This window comes from Cotesia typhae, unplaced genomic scaffold (assembly GCF_013202065.1).
Source record: "Cotesia typhae breed Kobodo isofemale line unplaced genomic scaffold, CoteBio_Ctyphae scaffold_91, whole genome shotgun sequence".
In the NCBI taxonomy this organism is placed as follows: Eukaryota; Metazoa; Arthropoda; class Insecta; order Hymenoptera; family Braconidae; genus Cotesia; species Cotesia typhae.
Genome location: NW_027423781.1, coordinates 3,053,810 through 3,078,402, shown reverse-complemented (window position 1 = coordinate 3,078,402; position 24,593 = coordinate 3,053,810). Strand labels below are relative to the sequence as shown.

Sequence of the window (24,593 nt, the reverse complement as noted above, 5' to 3'; positions counted from 1 at the left end):
TAAAAAAAAAAAAAAAGAGCGTGTGTACAGAGTATACATGTTAGAAGTGAAACTTCTTTGGCAAACTCAATTTATAATTCATTAATTAATAGTTAATAGATATCAAAGACAGGTACATAAAGGATTTATGCATATATAGTATGGAAAGAATTTAACTGATATATAGTATTGAAAGAATTAAATGAGAAAAATTTAGACTATTTATGTCATGTATTCTTTCAATTTATTTTTTCAATATGTACAAAATCATCTGATGATATTTGTAATGATATGGTTGTCACTAAAGCCGTATGGTAACTAAAATATTAAACATAAGTTCTTGTTTCAATATTTTCTAAATATCCTGTAATAATGGCATCTATTGTGGTTCCGTATTTAGCTGTTGGCATGTTAGAATTATTATTTAATTGCAGACTAAATGTTTCATATAAAAAGTTAATTAATGGTCGAATATTAAAATATCTGAATAAAAACGTTAATAAAACCGTATGAAAAAACACGAGGTTATAAAATACATCATGATAATAACATTTAAAAGCAGTGTACCTACAGTCTAGAATACAACGCATGTTCACATGAAAATAACATTTCTATAGTGTAAAAGTATAGAATTCCTTTATATCTTTACTAGAATTCAAATTTACGCGCGCAAGTGCGCGCTTCGACTCTAGAGTTTGCATATATTTTCATGCGTATGATATATTCGACCAATCACGTTACAAATAGTTTGCTTACATGATATATTTTCATATTTTTCATCTAAATTATAAGAGTTGATCTTTTTCTCTCCGACTACGTATATATATGCGTCTGTCAATGTGACTTTCACATTATGATTATTGTGACGCTCATATTATTATTATTGTGACGCGACCTTGAAATTTTACCCTCAACGCGCGCAAAGAAGTTTCACTTAAAAAAAAAAACTTAAATTCTGAAATTTGCTAAACAATTAGGAAAAAAAATTTTTTAAGCGCTTCATAATATTTTTAAATTTTTACAAATTATGTTACTAAAATGTCTATTTAAGAATTACAATTCTTCGATGCACTAACACCAACATACGCTTACAATATTACAAAGTCCCTAAAATATGAATGTGAGAGGTAACAGTAACAGAAAGATGATAACAATTTAATAGTAAATTTATAATCAAACTTGATGAATCATTAATAACAATCTTGCAACGAGTCAGTGAAATTTCAAATTACGTTCTCGACGTATCGACATACATACATTTTTAATGATATCTATAAAAAGCTAGAATTCATAATTATCATTAATTATCAATATTAAACGTCCCGTGAATTAATATGGTCTGCTAAAAAAAAAAAAAAAAAAAAATTATCGTAAGTGTTTACTCTATACATAAGTTTATATGAACTATTAACAATACATATTGCATGCCTTAAGCGCGAAGCGCGCAGGTATGCTCTACTCTCGCCTAATAATCGTGATTTTGAGTAAAACGTGATTTTCATAATTTTAACGAAAAAAATTATGGATAAAAAGCATATTGAAATAAATAATAATAACTCCCGAACATGTTAAAAAAATTTTCTTATCGATTAACTCAGAGTTCTCAGAAAAAACTCCTTTTTTTGATGAATTAAATGAATATGTGCTTGGTATTCACGGGAGCACTGGGCTTGATAACACTACAACTTTGTCAAAAATCACTTTTATGATTAAATTTTTTTTTAATTTTATTCCTGAGGATGTTTGTCAGAACCCTTGTTAAAATTGCGAGTCAAAATAATTCCGTTTTGATACAATTAATTTTTTTTCGATTGTCAGTTCTGTTACTTTTCTGTGATTTCGGCAGCCATTTATATTATTTTTCATAAGACAGGATTGCAATAACTATAAACAAGCCGCAATTATACGTAAATGATGGTATAATAACTAACTGTTTTATCATCGGTTAAAATTTTCCTTCAGCTCGATCTACAGAGGGGATAATACTGCTCGCGGGAAAATTCAAAAAACAAAAAAATCGAATACACGAAATAATCGTCATATTCCGTTATTGATTTAATTTCATCATATAAAATAAAATCAAAGAAAATATAAAACTTTGTTCGCTATTATTATTAAAAAATTATTAGAAATATTAGAAAAAAAAAAAATAATTGCATGTTTTTTATTATCATTAAATCGAACATAAAATTGCAGGCCTTAAGCGTGAAAACTATCATTCACGCATTTTTATTACTGTCTAAAATCAGAAAAATGAGAGAAAAAAAAGTACGCCATTACTTCAGAAAAAAGAAATGAACGAACAAAAAAAAAATTTTTTTTTCTTTCATTTTATTATTACATTTTTTGCATGCCTTAAGCGCAGAGCGCGCAGGTATGCTCTACTCTCGCCTAAAAATCGTGATTTCGATTAAAACGTGATTTTCATAATTTAAACGAAAAAAATTATGGATAAAAAGCATATTAAAATAAATAATAATAACTACAGAACACGTTAAAAAATTTTTTCTTATCGATTAAATAAGATTTCTCAGAAAAAACGAGTTTTTTCTGATGAAAAGTGAATAAGAGCGTGGTATTCACGGGTGCAATGGGCTTGACAACACTACAACTTTGTCAAAAACCACTTTCGCGATTTAATTTTTTTTGTTTTATTCCTGAGGATGTTTGTCAAAACCCTTGTCAAAATTGCGTGTCAAAATAATTCCGTTTCGATACAGTTAATTTTTTTCGACTGTCAGTTCGGTGACTTTTTCTGCGATTTCGGCAGCTATTTATATTATTTTTCATAAAACAGGATTGAAATAACTATAAACAAGCAGAAACTATACATACATGATGGTATAATTACTAACTGTTTTATCATCTGTTAAAATTTTTCTTTAGCTCGACCTACAAAGGGGATAATACTACTCGCGGGAAAATTCAAATAAAAAAAAAGAATAATTTTTCTGACGATTTAAATAATTTGTGTATGACGTGAGCGCTTAAGGCATGCCCATTTGGATTTTCCAAACTTTTCGCTTATATGTGGGTTTAATAATTAATGAACCTCTCAAAGCATCCGCTAGGTGGCTCGCACGTGAATTATTTGTTACAACTTAGATACTTACTTCAAAAGTGTTAAATTTTATTGCGAGCGCCACCACAGCATCATACTAAGCGTAGAGGTTACTTCGATCATGAAGGTGGTGCCTCCGGAGCGATGTTCTTCCATTGCACTGAGGAAGAATTGACCTCCGCGAGTATCCCTAATACGGATGGCTCGTGCGCATAATTTTTGATAGTCGGGAATGCGTTCGCGCTTTCCCGGCAACAACTCTTTAGGTAATATTAATTTGTTTAACTCTAGGTCATTTTATTTGTTAAAGTACGAGTGACTAAAAAATATTTTAAATCTAAAGAAATTTGATTTGATAGAAAATACTTGAAAATGAGGGTACTGTTATTTTTTTATAATCGACAATAAAAATCTAAATAATAAAATAAGTTGATTGATAGTTATTATAAATTTTTAGGATAAAACTTAATTCATGGTTATAATTTACGAAAGAATTATGGTATAAAATGTAATAAGTTATTTACTAAATTATATAGTACTTTAATAAAAATAGAGTAAAAAATAATCTGTAGTGCTATATAAAAAAATTTTATTAAGAATAATTGATTTTGACCTCTTCTAAGGTTAAATTAAGTTTATTAATTAAAAATAAGGTAGATGTTGAATAATTTGTCGCGCAGACGTTGATAAAAAATCTTACAATTGTTAACGGAAAAGATTATTGATAAGTCTGGAAAAAAAGAAACAAATGTCAAGTGTTAAATTTGCACGACAAAAAAAAAAAAAAAAAAAAAAAAAAGAGCGTGTGTACAGAGTATACATGTTAGAAGTGAAACTTCTTTGGCAAACTCAATTTATAATTCATTAATTAATAGTTAATAGATATCAAAGACAGGTACATAAAGGATTTATGCATATATAGTATGGAAAGAATTTAACTGATATATAGTATTGAAAGAATTAAATGAGAAAAATTTAGACTATTTATGTCATGTATTCTTTCAATTTATTTTTTTCAATATGTACAAAATCATCTGATGATATTTGTAATGATATGGTTGTCACTAAAGCCGTATGGTAACTAAAATATTAAACATAAGTTCTTGTTTCAATATTTTCTAAATATCCTGTAATAATGGCATCTATTGTGGTTCCGTATTTAGCTGTTGGCATGTTAGAATTATTATTTAATTGCAGACTAAATGTTTCATATAAAAAGTTAATTAATGGTCGAATATTAAAATATCTGAATAAAAACGTTAATAAAACCGTATGAAAAAACACGAGGTTATAAAATACATCATGATAATAACATTTAAAAGCAGTGTACCTACAGTCTAGAATACAACGCATGTTCACATGAAAATAACATTTCTATAGTGTAAAAGTATAGAATTCCTTTATATCTTTATCTTTTTCTCTCCGACTACGTATATATATGTGTCTTTTAATGTGACGCTCATATTATAATTATTGTGACGCTCATATTATTATTATTATTATTGTGACGCGACCTTGAAATTTTACCCTCAACGCGCGCAAAGAAGTTTCACTTCAAAAATGCTTCTAAAAATTTTCACTTGTATTTTTTATCAATTTTCATGTGTGAAACTTTTTAATAATATTTTTTTATTATATTTAAATTGCTATAAAATTCTAAAAAAATTGTTAATATTTGTCAACTTCAGTATCATGATTTTTAAAAGTTTTTTTTTTTTGAGATCAAGGAATTTTTAAGAAATCATTTAAATAATTTTCTATAAATAGCGCAAGGTCTAAAAAAATGTCTCTTTTTTTCTTCAATCTTAGTATTTAAGATTAAGAATAACATTTAAGAAAGCTTTATATTTTTTTTTATAACAATTTCTTATAAATAAACAAAAACATTTAGCGAAATTTATTTAAGAAATATAAAAGTTATTTATCGGTACTATTTCTGTTTGAAATTATTGATTGAAAATAATTAAAAATATTTTTAATTATTACTAGCAATCTTGCAGTCACTATGTGACTGCCTTGACTTGTGAACTATGATTAAATAAAAATTTAGCTTTATTAAATAATTAAATAAAATAGCTTTATTAAATAATTAAGCAAAAAATGATTTTTGTTATGTTGCGCTGTATTTTATTAAATAATGACGTTTTTAAAGATATAAGCTCATCTCGATGTTACACTCATCAAGAGCTTTTATTTGAGTACCCACATGCATTTTTGATTTATTTTTTGTATATACATATATACGAAAAATTGATAGTGATTTTTTTCCAATAAATATTTTTAAGCAGTCGTGTACCTATGCCTTGTTACTAATCAGTACCACACTGTATTTAATTTTTAGCAATCTAAAAGTCATCCTAATCAAAGAATGTCAATGCAATCATCAATCCTGCCAAGCAAACCCGAAATCCGTGAGCTCGCTAAAATCCTCCGTAAAAATGGCGACCAAGTTCTCAGTGGTTCCAGCAAGTTATCACTCTCCACAAAACTTCTCCACTCTTTAAACGACGCATTTTCTCTGATCGTCGACGATACCAAAGAACTCGAGAGTTCGTTCCAAGTCTGCAACAACTCCGAAATCGAGATATTCCGAGACTTAAAATTCCTCCATGACTTCGTCCAGAAGACAATATGGCTGAAAATAGTGAACATAAACGACCCAGTGACAGTCGACATAACAAAATTCCGTCACTTGCGGTACCTGGAGTTGCAAAAAGTCTTCATAGATAGCGTAAGAGGTATCCAGGGAATCAGGGGCCAATTGGAGAGCATCTGCTGTACCGGTAACGGCGGGGTCGGTACAGTAGGTCGTCTTTTGAGTTCCTGCGGTGGTGACGCTGGCGTCGGGTTTGTCTGGGCGTCTCTCAACCGTCTTTCCCTGCCATACAATAACCTCGGTCGCCTTGACAAATCTTTAGAATTAGCGCCGTGGCTTTCGACGATTGACTTATCCCATAATTTTATCAGCGCTGCTAATGAGTTAGACTGTCTCCCAAACCTTAAGTACGTAAACTTAAGCTACAATAAACTAGAATCGATTCCATCTTTCAACCGATCTTCGTATCGGACGATAACAATAATAGTTCTGAAGAATAATTACATCGATGACTTAACCGGGTTAGAAAATTTGGATTGTATTTCAGAACTGGACATTTCTTATAATTGTCTGCTAAATCACTCAGTTCTATGGCCGCTGTCTTCAATCACGACCTTGCTGTGGCTGAACTTGGTCGGTAACCCTCTGTTTTACCATGACAAGCATCGTTCTTGCACCCTCCGGTACTTGCACGCAGCCCTCGCGGAAAATAAGTTCACACTGGACCTTGTTCCACTCAGCAAGTCTGAAAAGAACCAAGTAAGCGACAACAGAGCTTACACGATCCGAGGAGAGGTTAAATTAAGCGAACAGGTGTGTTTGCCTGCGGAAATTGACTGTGTTGCGGAAATAGTCTGTGTGCCGGAAAATGACAGGAGAAGAAAGACTGTCGTGAAAGAAGTTGACATCGATGATCTCAGCGATGAGTTTGAGGTTCTTGGAACCGATGGAACCGAGCAAACTCTTGGGAAAGGTAAAGGAAGGAAAGATGACCGGGAAAGTGTCTTGGAGACTTCGATGGAACATTTGGAGACCAAGAAAAAGATTTTGGAACTGAGGGAAAAGTTTGGTGGCGATTGGTTGAGGAGTCACGCTGGTTCCGTTGTTCAGGATATCATGGGGCTTGATAAACATCCTGTTACGTCGGTTCCGAGGAACCTTGATGATCTGGAAGGCCTAGATGTGTTGGAGAGCGGAAAAATTGTTCAAGACCAAAGCTCAAGACAAGATGAGCTTCAAAATGGCGGTCAAGGTGAACAAGAACAAGAACAGAAGGAACTGGAGATTGAGTTCGAGGAACCGAGCAATAATATTGTAGAATTGAAGGAAGAAATTTATGATCCTGAAGAAGAAACTGGTGATTTGTTTCTGGTGAGTCAGAAAAATCCTGACCAAGAGATATTTTTGGTTATTACTGATGAGTATGTTATTGAACGAGATTCAATAACGGGGAAGATAAAGTATCGGTGGTCAATGGACACTGTTCTGTCGTGTATAATGGGCCGCGGTGAGACCACGAGCGTTGATTTTATCTTCGATACAACGAGGCGCGATCGTCAGTCGAGGATGTACTACGTTGATGGAGAAGATGCTCTTAAAATAGTGAGACTGATGGCAGGAAGAATTAAAAAGCGAGCTATTGTGCTGAAAGTATTTAAGTGCATGAAGTGCTCGACGCATTTTTCTCAAGACCCAGACTACATTGTCGGGGCCGGGATGATGGACATGAAACCTTGTTGTCCGGCTTGCAAGAGCTCGTTGGTCATTCAGACTGATGAGTTGACTACTCCCGATGACAAACCCGATGAAAATGGTAATGGCGCTGAAGACGGTGATAATGTCAGCTTCAAGCTGAGCTCTACTACGGAAATTGAAAATGTCACGAGTATGGATCTGAGGCACTCCGAGTCGCAGTCGAGTATTGGTAAGTTTGTAATTTTTTTTTTTAAGCATGTTTTGATGCGTTTTTTTTTACCGATAATTGACTATGGATTATTTTGTAACTTCTACGTATTCAAGTAAATGATCGTTAGATCCCCAACTCGAAATTAGCTCGCCGGAGTCCAGGGTCTTAATCGGGGATCACGTTAAAAATAAATCATAAACAAAATACTTCAATTTATTTAATAAATTAAAGAAAAGAAAACCTCTTTATTGCCCTGATCATGTTAACAACAAATAAAAAATATAAAACATATAAACAAATACAATAGAACATTCTATCCACATATAGGGTACCCGCGGGTAATAAGGCTTGTCGGGTAATAAGGTCTAAGTGATAGAAATGCTATTTAAAATAACCGCTTCCGCTAAAGACTTCTCTAGTAGAAGCGTCTAGCATAGAAATTTCGCTACAAGTTTATAGAGTCCCGATACAACGTTCCTTGTCTTCTATATTTCATCATCCTAAATATGCTAAAGTAGCGCAGAAGAATTCCTAAAAAACGATTCGAGTAAATGGTAAACATTTTTTATAATTTTATATTTAATAATTTAAAATCATTGTTCTAATTCTTATCAACATCTTAAAAAGTATTATTACTCAATTTAAGTGATGATTGATCTCTAATACCAATTTTATCAAGTATAGTATAATTATTTCCAGTATGTATAACCCGCAGGCCTTATTACCCTACCGTAGTAAAATAAGGCCTATCCGCAAGGTTTTTGAAAAAATTTAATTTTGTGTTTGTTTATGGTGTGTTACGTCCAAAATTGTTAACGTAATTTATTATTTATTTATTTTTGGTCCAAGCCGAAGCTTCTAGACCGGGACTCAGAAGGTTTGCTACACTGATAGAAGGATTTGTTTATAGTTAAAAATATTTGTTAATATTTAATAAATCATTTATTAGAGACCACTTTTTAGTATTAAATAAATATTTCTTAGTATTTAAAAAGATTTATTAATATTTAATAAATGAATATCAGATTTATTAAATACAAATAAATCATTTTAAATATTAAGAAATATTTATTTAATACTGAAAAGTGGTCTCTAATAAATGATTTATTAAATATTAACAAATATTTTTAACTATAAACAAATCCTTCTATCCTTATAAGGATAATATTATCGAAACGATTTTTAATAATATTTAAAATTTAACTATTTATTTCGATATATAAAAGAACAAGGTTTAATATTACAAAACTATTTTAATTTTTATTTTAAATACAATTAATTTTATTAACCTAATTGGCTCAACGTTATCGAGATTTTACTCGCCGTGTTACAGAATTTTACCTTTAATTTAATTAAATAATTTTTCAAACCTTGAATTCCGCCTGATCGAGTCCGTAGAATTGAGCGGTTGGTTTAAAACTAATTCAACTACTTTGGTATTATTTAAATTCTGCTGACACGGATTTTATTTTAAATTATACTTTAAATTCAAGTGAACAACCACTGAATTTTACAAGTTAGTTGGCGATCCGTACTGGGCGAGTTCTGGAGGACGAAGAGAGTGAGTTCATGCGAGGATCTCAGGGCCTCGAATTTGGGGTCTTGAAAAATTACTATTTGAGGGAAAACAGTAACCAATTAGCGGCCTATTTCCCCTGGATTCTACCCTCTCTTTCGGCTTTTCCGAAGATGTTCGCCTGAACTCCCCTCTTCAGGCCCAGAGGGCACGCTGTCCCTCTCTCTCTCTAACTTATAGACTATATGTGCATCTATGCATAGGCGTGTACGTAAGCACATTTACATGCACACACAATACACACATACACATTTCCTTATGTTAACTAAGTCATTTATATTTTGTTTAATGTTATTAACTAATTCGTTTTGATTAATTAATAGTTGCTATTTCTTATTTCTATTGTTAATTATTTAAGTAATTATTTATTATAATTTATTTAATCTAATTGTTTATTATTTGAAAAGTACTTATTTAATTATTTATTAATATTTGAAAATTATGTTGTATATATTTTATTTTAAAAGTATTTTATCTTTTATCATTTACATATTTATTTATTATTATTTAAAATTCATAACTATTAGTCTATCTTAAATATTATTTAGAATTCATTGTTATATAACTATTTTATTTTTAAAATTTTAAAGTTACATTCGTTTCCTAAAGTTATTTTATTTAGAAAATAATTTTAAAAACCTTCCCAAGCGTCAGTGAAGCTATGCAGTACTAAGGCAATAAAACTCCCCTTACTGTGTACTTAGGATTTGTTTATCTTTTAAAGCATTCGAACCTGACTAATGACGGGAAAATTTTTAGAGAGACCGGACGAGACACTTAATATTTTCCTCGTTTAATGTTTCTCGAATTTTATGCTTTGAAATAAAATTCGAAGAAACCATAAAATAAGATTATAAAAAAAAAATGAATTTTAAAAATAAATTTATAACAAAGAAAAACTGTCATTGTAAGCCACGACATAACAGGTGAAAATTATCATTACTCCATCTACAGATTCGGTAGAATCTGGCGCCAAGTTCCGTTCAAAAATTCCGTTGTAAACGGAGCGCCAGACTACCGAATGTGTTTACTGTAAGCATCACGTTTTTTAGAGGTTGCAAATTTATTTTTAATTCTACGGTCCTTTTTTTCCTTAAATTTGTATTATAACGGTAGTTCATACCTTATTTTCCTGATATTAATTGATTATATCCAATTATAACAATTAATCTGCTTAATATTATTAAATTTAATCAGCACAAACTATAGCAACGCAAAAATTTCGATCCTGACTTTTTTCGATGGGCAAAGTGATCTGCCACAGACTAAATAATTCGAGAATGCATAGTAATCCTCCGATAGATGGGAAACTACAGTTAAAAAAAGATATTTCGCAGCTTGGATCTACACTCGCCAGGGTGCACTGGAATTCTTTCTACATAAACTGTAGATTCAACGGGATAGCTCACTAAAGTTAGCACCCCAGAGTTTTTTTATTAATTTTTGATTTTTTTATCACGTCGTTAGCTCGTCGTTTGTTCTTTATTGTTTAATATCAACATTTGTTAGTTCTCCATTTATTCATTTTAAAGAAAATTTATTAATAATGTACTTTTAAGTTAGCCCCCTATCGCATTTTTTAATATTTTGGTCGCAATTTGGGTCATTAAACCTCTATTTTTGATTGTTCATATATATTCAACATTTGTTTCTACTTCACATTGTTTATTTGTTGTTTAATTAACATTTGTAATTAGCTGAATGTATGTATTCTAAATATTCGCACTGCGCATGCGTCAACTTTACGTATATAGACTTTTAGCGCGGTCTTTTGAAAATTATAGTGACAAGCACATCTTATGTGTAAAAATTAAAAAATCTACAAGTGTAATCTTTTAGGAATCAATTTTCAATTAATTTAAATAATTATAAAAAAATTGTTAGACGTCAGCCAATTTCAATATTATTAAGTAAATAAATAAATAACTAATAAATATCTATTTCATTTTGAATTTCTTAAAAATATAGAATCAACTTTGAATCAATGCATGTATATTTTTTTATACTCATCTGTTCCATTTCCATGAATTATACGAACTAGTATCAAAATAAAAAAGAAATAACAAATAACAAAAAATTTTTAATACTTTATTAAAATAAAACTTTTTATAAAATTATTAAAAACTACACGTTGCCTTTTCGTCCTGTAATTTCTATAATGAAATACAACAATAATACACTTACTCTAATCACTGTCATTATAATTTTCAAAAGACCGCGCTAAAAGTCTAAACCTATAGTTGACGCATGTGCAGTGCAAATATTTTGAATACAAATATTCAGCTAATTAAAAATGTTACTTAAACAACAAATAAACAATGTGAAGTAGGAAAAAATGTTCTATACACATGAGCAATTAAAAACACAGGTTTAATGACCCGTATTACTACCAAAATATTAAAAAATGCGAAAGGGGGCTAACTTAAAGGCATATTATTCATAAATTTTTTTAAATAAATAAATGGAGAACAAACAAATGTGAATCGTGAACAATAAAGAATAAACGACGAACTAATGATGTAATAAAAAAAGTTTAAAAATTAAAAAAAAAAAAACTCTGGGTCGCTAACTTTAGTGAGTTTTAAGAATCAGTGTGATATTTTTAGTCGCTTTCAGATGTCACTACCTACGTTATCAAATCATTCACTGGAGAGCCTTGGTTTAAACCAGGGCCGTACATTTTATATTTTTATGCGTTCATGAATTATTATAATTTCGTTTTTATTTTCACTGTAATTCTAATTTTTATATTTAATCTTTCATTGATCCGTTATAATATTTAGCCAGAAAAATAGTGGTTGCATAATTTAATTTTTATGCAAATATCCAAATAAGTTTATAAAAATAATTTAGTACGAAACTTATAGCAATTAAATCCACACCATTTTCAGTAAATAATTATATAAATAATAAAATATGATGTGACTTTCTGTATTTTTATTTAAAAATAAAATAAAACACTGTAAGTAACATTTGTTCGAAAAATTCATCATATGTCGATGACACAAGAGTTATCCAACATTTTTAATTTTTTGATTTTTTTTAATCATGTAATTAGTACTACAAAATATTTTTAAAAAATAGCACGTGTAGGTTTTCAAATTTTCTACAGATTATTATTACAAAAATAATTGTTTGTTATTTTCATTGAATTAATGTGTATTGCAGTATTAAATCTAAATTAAAATTTTTTCTTATTAAGAAAATGTCAAAATTCTCTTTTCTATATATAAGAAATGTATAATTTCCATCGATAATTTAGGATATCGATTTAAACCGGAGGCGTTTACGCGGATTAGTCAGTTTAAATATTTTAATACCACTAGCTAATATGAGAAAAGAAAACTTTAATTTTTTTATCAGAATTTGAGCTGTAAAATCAAAGAACGAACGACTTTTCATATGATTATAGCTTTGCCTGAAAAAATTCATTTATTTATGAATTTTTAATATTGCGCGGGAAAAGTTTACGTTTGAAATTAAAAATGTAAAAGTATCTTATGAAACAAAAAATTTTATAGAACAAATTATCATACAACCTTCCAAGTTTATGTTTGAAACATATTTTTTTAATTAAATTTTATTTGTTAACCAGTTTAAACACACAAACATTGTATGAGTTATACTTTCTTTGGATAAACCAGATGTTCAGTGTCTGGGGAATTCTCATTGAAAAGTGTGTACATTCTATGATCTTATGGTTATTGCCTGTAGATGACACTGTCATCCAATTGAGCGGGTTTCAAATAATCTTAATTTCTTGATAACATGTAATTGAACAAATGTGTATTGCAGTATTAAATCTAAATTAAAATTTTTTCTTATTAAGAAAATGTCAAAATTCTCTTTCTATATATAAGAAATGTATAATTTCCATCGATAATTTAGGATATCGATTTAAACCGGAGGCGTTTACGCGGATTAGTCAGTTTAAATTTTTTAATACAACTAGCTAATATGAGAAAAGAAAACTTTAATTTTTTTATCAGAATTTGAGCAGAAAAATCAAAGAACGAACGACTTTTCATATGATTATAGCTTTGCCTGAAAAATTCATTTATTTATGAATTTTTAATATTGCGCGGGAAAAGTTTACGTTTGAAATTAAAAATGTAAAAGTATCTTATGAAACAAAAAATTTTATAGAACAAATTATCATACAACCTTCCATGTTTATGTTTGAAACATATTTTTTTAATTAAATTTTATTTGTTAACCAGTTTAAACACACAAACATTGTATGAGTTATACTTTCTTCGAATAAACCAGATGTTCAGTGTCTGGGGAATTCTCATTAAAAAGTGTGTACATTCTATGATCTTATGGTTATTGCCTGTAGATGGCACTGTCATCTAATTGAGCGGGTTTCAAATAATCTTAATCTCTTGATAATACGAAACATAACTATGCGTTTGATATATTGCGTCATTTACTAACAACGATGTCATAATAACAATAAATAATATTGGTAACCATAATAAAAATAACAATAATAGTAATTATAATACTGAAAGTATTAATATCGGTAATAATAAATTGATGTTAAAAATGAAAGCAATAATAATGTTTATCATTATCATTATTATTACTAAAATGATTGTTGTTATTAATAAATCCGAACAAAAACAGCTTCACTGTAAAAAATTGCGCCAAGTCCACGTTCATAAAACTCATCTCAATAACATTAGCACTTTACAAAAAAATAAGACTCGTTTCAAAAATTTTTCATTCTTTACAAAAAGATGTGAAATCCGAACAAAAACAGTTTCACTGTAAAAAAAAATTGCGCCAAGTCCACGTTCATAAAACTCATCTCAATAACGTTTGCACTTTACAAAAAAAATAAGACTCGATATAATAATTGTCATTCTCTACAAAAAAAAGTGAAATACAAAAAAATACCAAGAAACTGTCATAATGTTAAAAAAATTGATAGAAAATTTGTTGAAAATTTAAAAATTAAAAAAAAATTTTTTATCGTACTTGGCGCGCGTCATTGAGTACCCCAAATTTTTTCAGGATAAATAAACATCCTTTTAATGATTAAAAATTTATAAGTTAGTCAACCTATAAAATGCATGAATTTAATTAATCAACTATTATTATTTAATAATAAGTTTTACAAAATTTAGGTAAAATCGACATGTCATACGTATGTTATTTGAAATTTTTAATCATCCAGACATCATTTATGATTTTATTAAAACGCCCTCTCGTGTTTGGTTATGAAAACTACTTCAAAGTGGATACTATTGAGTGCTCTAGAAAAGAAAACATATGGCCGACTAAATTGAGAAAATGCGGTGTGATTGCCAATCAAAATGTGTTAATTACAATTAAACTAAGCAATATCAAGTTTCTTCATTGAAGCTTAATGATAGAGCTGAAAAAAATTGAATCCAAAAATTTTATATAATTTCAGATGATTTCACCACACCATCATATTGACAGTTATTTCCACTAAAAATTAAAAAAAAAATTTAATAACGGATTTTTTCACTGAAACATAATTAATCGAGTAAGCAGTGTTTTTAATGAGTTGAGTATGCTTGACTAATGTAAATTTATAAGTATAAGAATGTATGAAATCATATATTGTGTAATTAGAACTGATCAGCCCAAATATGTATAACTATACATAATTACATAAATTCGAGCAAAATAGTTTTTTCTCGGGTTGAAATTCTTCCGAAAAAATTTGGGGTATTCAATGACGCGCGCCAAGTACGATAAAAAAATTTTTTTTTTAATTTTTAAATTTTCAACAAATTTTCTATCAATTTTTTTAACATTATGACAGTTTCTTGGTATTTTTTTGTATTTCACTTTTTTTTGTAGAGAATGACAATTATTATATCGAGTCTTATTTTTTTTGTAAAGTGCAAACGTTATTGAGATGAGTTTTATTAACGTGGACTTGGCGCAATTTTTTTTTACAGTGAAACTGTTTTTGTTCGGATTGTTATTACGAAGACGGGCTACGACCATAATATTCGTTTTCTTAAATTCGAAATTTGTTGTTACGAGACAACCAGCGAGACAATTATTTTTTTTTTTTTTTTTTGTTCGTTATTTTTTTATTTATCACTTGTTGTAAAAATAGTAAAGCGAGGTCACATATTTTTCTTACTTCGAAATTTTGATTGTCATTGAATAAATACGAACTCATTATTTATAATTTCGATCGTATCCAGAATTTTTTTTTGTTCATTGCACAGTCCCTGCGCATTACTGATTTTCTTTGGTTGTCTCAATGTTTTTATTTTCCTCTTCGACTAAATCTTCCGCATCGATTTTCCTCTTCGCTCCACGAACTCTAGAATCTCTTCGACGTTGACCTGCCGCCCGACGACGATCAATTGCTGAAGCCGAACCGTGGAACGTCAAGTTCCTGGCGCCCAACAAGCGACGAACCAGGTAAGCCAACATTTATGTGGAACTCCCGGTGCTGTCGACGCCAGCCCGTGAAGAAAACCCCATTATAATATATATATATATATATATATATATATATATATATATATATATATATATATATATATATATATATATATATATATATATTATTTACACATATATAGTTATATGAGAACCTGAGGTGACCCGTATCTGATACATTTAGTATTCACTTGCATCCAGCTGCTAACAGTTGAATTCTAACCTCTGAACCACGTGGACGTATGTGCTGTGAGTTAAATAATAACAGTTAAAAATATTGTTTAAAAATAAAATGGATAGAAAATCTTCCGCGGAAAGGCGTACGCGTCCACATCGTCAGAAGAAAAGGCAATTTCACGGTAATCGATACACGGCACAAGAAGACACCAATTTTACAAGTGCATCAGCAGCAAAACTAAAAAAATCTAATGATGAAGAGGTGATCATTGAAAATAATTACGGCTACTGTGTATTGGAGTTTTTCACGGTTTTCTCGACGATTTCTTCTTTAGTTTTGTGCGCTCAATGGAAAAAAGAGATTAAATTTTCACGCACATCTTTTCGTGGATTAGGTTTTAAAATTTCATTACAATGTGGTTGCGATAGTGTTCAATATATACCATCATGTCCATTCGTCGACAAATCCTTTGAAGTAAACCGAAGAATTATTTTTGCTATGCGGCTTTTGGGAGTTGGCAGGGAGGGAATAAATATCTTCTGCAGTATCATGGATATCTGTCAAGGATTATCAATCAGTACATACTACGCTTGCATCGAAAACATCCATTTGGCCGCATGTACAGTTTATAACCTCATTATTTCCAAAGCTGTGAATGAAGAAAAAGAGTTAATATCAGCTAGTGATCCTAATGCTTGTTCTACGGAGTTTACTGTTTCTGGCGATGGGACATGGAAAAAAAGGGGTTTTAATTCTCTATTTGGAGTAACTACACTTGTAGCAAAAAATTGCAAGAAGGTTGTTGATACTGTTGTCAAATCTAGTTTCTGTCAAGGCTGTAATGTTTGGAAAAATAAAAAATATTCTGATATTGCTGCGTATAACGATTGGTATGAAAGTCATGAAGAATTATGTACAATAAACCATAAAGGAAGTGCAGGCAAAATGGAAGTTGATGCTATTGTCGAAATGTTCTGTCGATCAAATGAAAATCACGGAGTGAAATATGCTAAATACATTGGAGATGGTGACACTAAAACATTCAAGGGTATTCTCGATATGGATCCTTACGATGGTAACCCATTTGTCCAAAAAAAAACCCGATGTTTAGGTTCAGAAACGCAGAATAATAATGAGTCTCTGAACTCTCTGATTTGGACTTTCGCTCCGAAACACATTCATTCTGGACTTCATATTATCGAGATAGCGACATTTATTAGCGTTTGTATTTTCAATGAAGGCTTTATTCCTATTTTAAAAATGATGGAGCTGATGGGAATAAAAATTGGACCAGAAGCTCATTCATTTGCTGGCAAACGCGACAACGCCCGAATTGACCGCTCCGAAACACGAGCATCCATCGCTTCAAAGGAGGCCAGAACTGCTCGATATGAAGAAAGAAATGCAGAAAATAGTTTCTTTGAAGTCGAGGAAGGTCCAATGTATGAGGCAGGAATGGCAGATTAAATCAATGTAAGTTTAAAATATCATTATATGACTTAGACTAGAAAAAACTTTACGCGAAACTTTAAACGCGTTTTTCTCAAAACTGTCTTTTTCGGAACGATGACCACGATTTTTCAGGTTGTACTGGACCGATTTACTTGGAATTTTTATAGAGTCTTCTTTATTGGCTTGTCTATGGTTGGAACTAGCCCTATCCCTAAATTTTTATTTTTAACTATTTTTAAAAAATTCAAAACCGTCAGAAAAAGTGGTCGAAAAACAAATTTTTTTTTAAACAGTCGCCATTTTGTGAAAAATTTTTTTTCAAACTTTTCCCTACTTCCGACCATTGCGACATTATTCTTGATTAATAATCTTTTTTTTTTTTTTAGTTTCAGATTACTAGAAGGGTTAAAATCATGGTCATAGTCACGTGGAAATTTTTAAAGAGCCCCCACTCCGTCAGCTTATAATTTTAAAAATTTTGTACTTTTTTTAGTTTTTAATTTTTTTTTGTATTCTTCTAATGTTAACAAACAACTAATAAAAAAATGTATAGTAAAAATATTAATTGTCTTTTTTTTACGACATTTCAAGAATTACCTGAAATTCATGTTTCTAGACCAGAATATCCCCTTAAGTATTTATTCTTTCAAGTAATTTCTTACAAAATTATTTCTTTTTCATACTAAATCGGCTCGGAATTTTAAATAATTTCCCGTTCTTTTAAATTCTTTTACAATTATTTTCTTTTACTCGCTCAACTTGCTCGGCTTTAAAATAATTTTACACACTCTTCAAACTTATAATTTCATCAAACTTACAGTAACAATAATTTAATTATATTAACTAAAAATAACGCAATAATAAAAGTTGATAAAAATCGCGGTAATAAATCATAATAATTGTTTTAATCAATACTAATAATCAAAAAATTTCTAATACCCAAATTAAGTCACCTTAGTCACAATTTCAGAAAGTAAAATCCGAACAAAAACAGTTTCACTGTAAAAAATTACGCCAAGTACACGTACACAACTCTTGATTTACAAAAATGCCAAGGAGAAATTATCATTTTACAAAAAGATGTAAAATCAAAAAAAAACAGACCAAGTAGCCGTTATGATCTTTCATAATTAAAAAAATTTTGTAATAAATTTAACGAATAAAAACAATTTCTTAGACGTACTTGGCGTGCGTCATTGAGTACCCAAAATTTTTTCAGATGAATCGTGATAATGTGATAATACCCCTCAGGTAACTCATTGATGTCAAATATCAGTAGTTCAATAATCACCTTATCTCCTGTTCTTTCATTCTTCACAGCATTACTGCATGTCTGATAGAAGTTTGATAAAACATCGTTTTTAATGTACAACTTTTAATAACTTTCCAATGAATGAACTGATTTTCAAGTGACTGGCAGCATTCAACGCCGCTTTTTAAGCCTCGTAAAAAATTTTTAAGTTCGCATTGATCGAACGTTAAAATTTAGGAGTACTTCCGAAAAAAACACTTTTTTTGGTTTTCTTTCGTTCACGATATCTTTTGAACGAATTAACTGATTTTGATTGGTCAAGCGGCAATTAACGTGATTTTTCAAGATCAAGAGCTGATTAGTTTTAGGAGATAATCGACGGAGCCGTTTAAAAGTTATTCCAAAAAAGCAACTTGAAAACAAAAATTTTTCTCAAATTTTTTCACGGTTTTTTTGAGATATCTTGAAATCCATCTATCGGAATCGGTCAAAATTGTATTCAAAATCCAAGTTCGTTCATGTTTTTTCAAATGGGCCAATTACGATGAAATCGGTAAAGTCGTTCATAAGTTATAGAAGGTTTACACACACACACACACACACACACACACACACACCCTCGTGGGGATACTCATGTAAGTTTTCTGTGACCTTTAAAAAATTTTCAATTTTCTTAGCGAGAAATTAAAAATATACTGCTGGCAAGAAAAATGATTACTGAATTAATTATAAAAATTGCTTAGTAAATTAATGATCAAATTTCGTGATAAAATCCTGTTTTTTTTTTAATTTATAGTAGAAATAAATCTTACTTTAAAATAGGGCTCCGGTGTTTCTTGAACATTTATTAATGCTATATTTTCTAATGAAGTCAATTTAATTAACAGTTCATTCAATTAATAAACTGATTCATTTTTTTCTCGATCTGAACGAAATGCTCGGAAGCTATTTAGTTGTACAAATATCAATCTTATCCGTGAAATAATGAAAACAAGCATGAACTTCAATTGTTATCGATTCATATGGTTGCATCAAAATGATCATCAGTAGGGTTAATGACTTGGTGAGGAAGGGCTGAAAGAATTGTCCGTAAAATCGCTTTTCATATCGGTTCTCTGGCTCAGTTATCAGAAATGAAAAAATTTTGGGTACTCAATGACGCACGCCAAGTACGTCTAAAAAATTGTTTTTATTCGTTAAATTTATTACAAAATTTTTTCAATTATGAAAAGTCATAACGGCTACTTGGTCTGTTTTTTTTTTTTGATTTTAGATCTTTTTGTAAAATGATAATTTCTCCTTGGCATTTTTGTAAATCAAGAGTTGTGAACGTGTACTTGGCGTAATTTTTTACAGTGGAACTGTTTTTGTTCGGATTTTACATCTTTTTGTGAAAATTTCTCCTTTTGACGTGATGAGCACTCGATTTTCGAAACACGAGGTAAAACCAATGACTTCATGATTTTTGAAAATCTTCGATTTTCTTAACGGATAGTTAAAAAAATCATCAAAGTAAATTTAAGATTTTTTTTAGAAATTATATTTACATTGAAATTCTTTTTAAATTACAATTTCCGCCATTTAGAAATACAGAAATTACATATTTCATAAAAAACGTTGCATTTGTTCTTTCGTTTTTTACATTCTCACAGAGTATTTAAAATTTGTCCCTTGTAGAGACTGAAAAAAATGGATTTATCAACCATATACATAGGCAGGCTTAGTAGAGGGTTCTATTCATAATTTACTAACAAATAGTTGTTACATACATAATATCTCGCATTTTTTGTTATAATCACATCTTTTACGCTCTTATTCTCGTTGTACTTCACTGTAAAGAGAGAATGATAATAATTACATCAAAGGAAAAAAACAGAAGTCGAGAAAAAAATTACTTACTGATCATTATATTATTCACCATGTAATAAGTCACCGTACAATATTTTGCAAGCTTTTCGTGCTTGGTATATATAACCTATACTCGATATCATTAATGGTAGTCAGTAATTGTTGCGCATGATAATTTCCATCGTTTGTTAACTACGGCAATTTTTCACAATTCATTGTCTTAATCATATTATTATTCAAATTAACACTCGAGAAATCAATAATCTTATCAGCAAACGAAACAAAATAATGTGATTTAAAATTGATAGTAAATTTTGATTTGTACCTGGAAACACTTAAATGACTTACTGTACGTAATTTTAGTCGACTTATAACGATACAAGTCATACAAATAGTGTATGTACATCGGTATTAACAAATAATAATTATTATTTTAGTATAGCATCCTTCCCCTTCAAGGAATAAGATGTTATAAATATAATAATAAAATTTTGATTGAAATTTTGAAAATGGAATTTTCGCGCGCTATTTGGAATAAAAATAAATAATTTTCTCAATAACTAATAATTTAGCATCCTTTTCTAAACAGGAAGAATTATAATTGCTATTATTATTATTGCAATGATAATAATAAAATTTCATATGAATTTTTAACTTTAAAATTTCCCGCGTTTTTTGAAATTATAACTACTATAATTTATATTAGTCGTCGCTATGTGTTTACTTAGAATTCCTTCGACTGAGGGCCGGATGTTAGATTAATTAAATAATAATCTTCATAACTATAACAATAATAATAATAATAATAATAATAATAATAATAATAATAATAATAATAATAAGACACCTAAGACCGCTGTTCCCGAGAATTATCCATCATCTGAGCGAGTGGAAGCCTTTTGGAGTGAATTGTACGGAGATCAACCAAACGTCAACCCGGATACTCCAGCTCTGCACGACTTCGAGGCATTCTGTCGAGAACACCGACGGCAGGATATCGCCGAAGAGAGCCCTGCAGTCAGTGTGCAAGAGGTTCGTAAAGCCCTGAATGGCAGCAAGAACTGGGCTGCCCCGGGTCCAGATGGCATAAACATCTTCTGGTGGAAGAAATTTTCTTCTACACATGCTCATCTGGCCCGGATTTTTACATCATACATTCAGGGCGACGAACCAATTCCAGACTGGCTGGTAGAAGGGCGAACCGTACTCATCCCTAAAAAGGGTGACTTGTCCGACCCAAAGAACTACAGGCCTATCACTTGCTTGAATGCGGTTTACAAGATTTTTACAAAAATCTTAAATAACCGTATCTTGCAGGAGATAGAGCCTGTGTGGCAACAGATATACGAACAACGTGGCAGTAAATAGGGCGTGTCAGGTTGCAAGATCAACTTGTTGGTAGATAGATGCGTCATTCAAGACGCAATCTACTACCAACGCAACCTGTCTATGGCCTGGATTGACTACCGTAAGGCATTTGACTCAACTTCACATGAGTTGATTCTCTATCTGCTCAAATGCCTCGGAATCAATCGCCAAACAGTGGGATGCATACAACGTACGATGCAGCTCTGGCGAACGCGTTTTCACATAGGAAGTGGAAATGCATTGCACGTAACCGGAACTGTTCAGTACAAGAGAGGCGTCTTTCAGGGAGATTCTCTGAGCCCTCTGTTGTTTTGCATCTCACTGCTGCCAATATCTGTTGCCCTCCGACAAACTCGTGGGTACTCTGCGGGGCTACCGAGTGATCGAGTATACTCGATCACTCACCAACTGTTTATGGATGATCTAAAGATATACAGTGCCAACAAAGATCATCTACAAACGGCCATCAACATCGTAGCAGAGTACACACGGGATGTCGGAATGTCTTTTGGGTTGGACAAGTGTGTGGTCGTACACCTGGCGAAGGGTAAGTGCTCTGATACGGGTGGAGATGTCGAATTAGTGGATGGGAGCGTCTTAAGAGAATTAGACGCCGGAGAGTTGTACAGATATCTAGGGATTGAAGAGCGGCAAATGCATGCCGTCTCTGAAGTCCGAACAACTCTTCGCAGTGAGTATGTTAGGAGACTCCGGAAGATCTGGTCATCAGAACTTTCCGGCAAGAACAAAGTCTCAGCTACTAACATGCTCGCTGTCCCGGTCCTACTTTACTCTTTTGGGATCCTGAAATGGCCTCGAAATGAGTTGAAAGATCTCGACATCAAAACCCGTAAAGTCATCAATATGAATCAGAGCATGCACCCTAACTCATCAGTCGCCAGGATGTACCTCTCCCGGAACATCGGAGGGAGAGGATTGCAGAGCTTGGAGCGGCTTCACGATCGTTTGGTTCTGGGTTTAACATACGAGGTTGCCAATTTCACAGCAGACGAGGACGACTTCCTGATGCAATTTGTTCATAGTCATGAAAATGCGCGGAAGGGGTCGTTCTTGTATAAGGCAGCAATCTACGCGGCAAATACCTTAGGTCTCGGAGAAATAAACGCTCTCATTGAACTCCCGAAAAAGGAGTTCAAGAGCGTCGTCAGGATAGCCGAGGAAAAAAACTCCTCGGTGAACACATGGACAAGTCCATGCACAGCGTGTATTTCAAACACGTCCGTGACCATGGCTTGTCCACCCAGCTGACATTCTCCTTCTTGAAGTCAGCTGGCCTGATGTCCGAGACCGAAGGGTTTATATTTGCCTGCCAAGATGGTGTTATCAACACTCTCGAATACCGTAGCAAGGTGCTCCAGGCGCAGCTTCCGGACACGTCCTGTCGGACGTGTAAACAACATCCGGAGACGCTGATGCACCTTTTGTCGGCATGTCCTGTGCTGGCAAGAGGTGCCTACATACAGCGTCACAATGCTGCCCTGCGAGTACTCTATTATCATCTCAGATATAGCTGCGGTATCGATGAGACACCAGTGCTGCCTTATCTGCCAGGAGATATTCCGCAGGTTGTTGAGAATGACAGTTCCAAAATTTATTGGAACATACCATTCGCAACAACCCGGCGGATTGACCACAACAAACCTGATATTGTGCTCTTTGACAAGGCTACTCGTGACATTTATGTCATTGAGTTTTCGGCCCCAGCCGAATACAATATCTCGGCCAAAGAAGAGCACAAACACCAGATATATCAGGATCTCCTGTTTGAAATTGGCAAACTGTACCCAGGTTACCGTGTCAAGCTCGTCGTTTTGGTTGTCGGCGTCCTTGGAGGGATGAAACAGTCTTTTGTGTCTTCACTTGCGAAGATACCGGCTTGCAGTTCAGCAGCCGTGTCTCTAGCAGTGCGGATGCAAAAGGCTGTCATTTTGGGATCCCTGCGTCTACTTAGGCAAATGAATTTGGCCTGCTGCACTCACTAACCGCCTTGTTGTGTGGAGTGGTGCAGCAGTAATGGATGGCGCTCAGGCTGGGCCCTCGGAGAGTCGGACTCCGGGGAAAACCCCCCTGAGCAATTAATAACAAATAATAATAATAATAATAATATCTCTATTACAATAATTATGATAAAGACAGAAATATACAAGTATTAAAAAAAATAAAATAATAAAAAGTTTTCTAAAATAAAGTTGTGTTAATTATTTTACAAATACATGTAAAGAAATAGTCAATGAATTTAAATTCAAAATAACAGCTTAATTTTTCAGACATGCCAGGTGCATCTAAAAGCAATACAGCTTACAGCCGGGCATGTATTAGGATTATGTATGAGTACAATAAATTTGAATTAATTTTAATATAATATTTAAAATGAATTCAAATTCGCGCCTTTCTGGCACATAGTGACACCTGCTGGATACATTTAGGAGTATCCCAGTTCAAAGCTGAAAAAGTAATGAAAACAATTCACACTTATATTTACATCAAATATCTACAACAAATATTCATTATTATAACAACGTTAAATAATGATAACAATAATATTAATAATAACAATAAAAAGAATCATGAAAATCAAACGTTAAATAGAATAAGATTACAATTTTAAATAGACTAGATTTGAATTAACCGCCTATTTTATCAAACTTTCAATGGGAATGGAACAACTCTGATACTATACAGTAGTATACTATTCTAACAAAATGGAATGTACCAACTTGAAAATAAAAAATCTGGAGCAGAGTAACTATTCGGAGAGGATCTCAGGCGTCAAATGGAAACGGACTAACTTTCATACTCGAAGTGGTATACTATTCGCAGAAAATTGAACAGTACCAACGTCGAAATAAAAAATTCGACCGAAATTAGTAAAATCTCTCGTAGTATCGAAAAACGGGGGAGCGAAAATTTTATAAATT

At 31.6% G+C, this 24,593-nt stretch overlaps 2 protein-coding genes and 1 non-coding gene across 5 annotated transcripts in view; all 3 read left to right on the top strand.

The window, feature by feature from the left end:
• LOC141537305 (serine/threonine-protein kinase 11-interacting protein) overlaps positions 1–24,593 on the top strand; it is a 59,896-nt gene that overhangs the window by 3,440 nt on the left and 31,863 nt on the right. For all 3 annotated transcript variants that reach the window (XM_074258203.1, XM_074258204.1, XM_074258205.1), the window contains one exon: positions 5,382–7,560. In XM_074258203.1, coding sequence (XP_074114304.1) covers positions 5,409–7,560 — 2,152 coding nt within the window. In that variant the 5' untranslated portion in view covers positions 5,382–5,408. The remainder of the gene's footprint in view (positions 1–5,381; positions 7,561–24,593) is intronic.
• Positions 3,135–3,292, top strand: LOC141537789 (U1 spliceosomal RNA). Its single transcript, XR_012480968.1, has one exon. It is a non-coding gene; the product is annotated as a U1 spliceosomal RNA (small nuclear RNA).
• On the top strand, positions 14,337–17,899 carry LOC141537311 (uncharacterized). The gene is made up of 3 exons (XM_074258210.1): positions 14,337–15,535; positions 15,700–17,207; positions 17,573–17,899. The coding sequence occupies exon 2, from the start codon at positions 15,849–15,851 to the stop codon at positions 17,199–17,201; it is 1,353 nt and encodes a 450-aa protein (XP_074114311.1). The 5' UTR covers positions 14,337–15,535; positions 15,700–15,848; the 3' UTR covers positions 17,202–17,207; positions 17,573–17,899.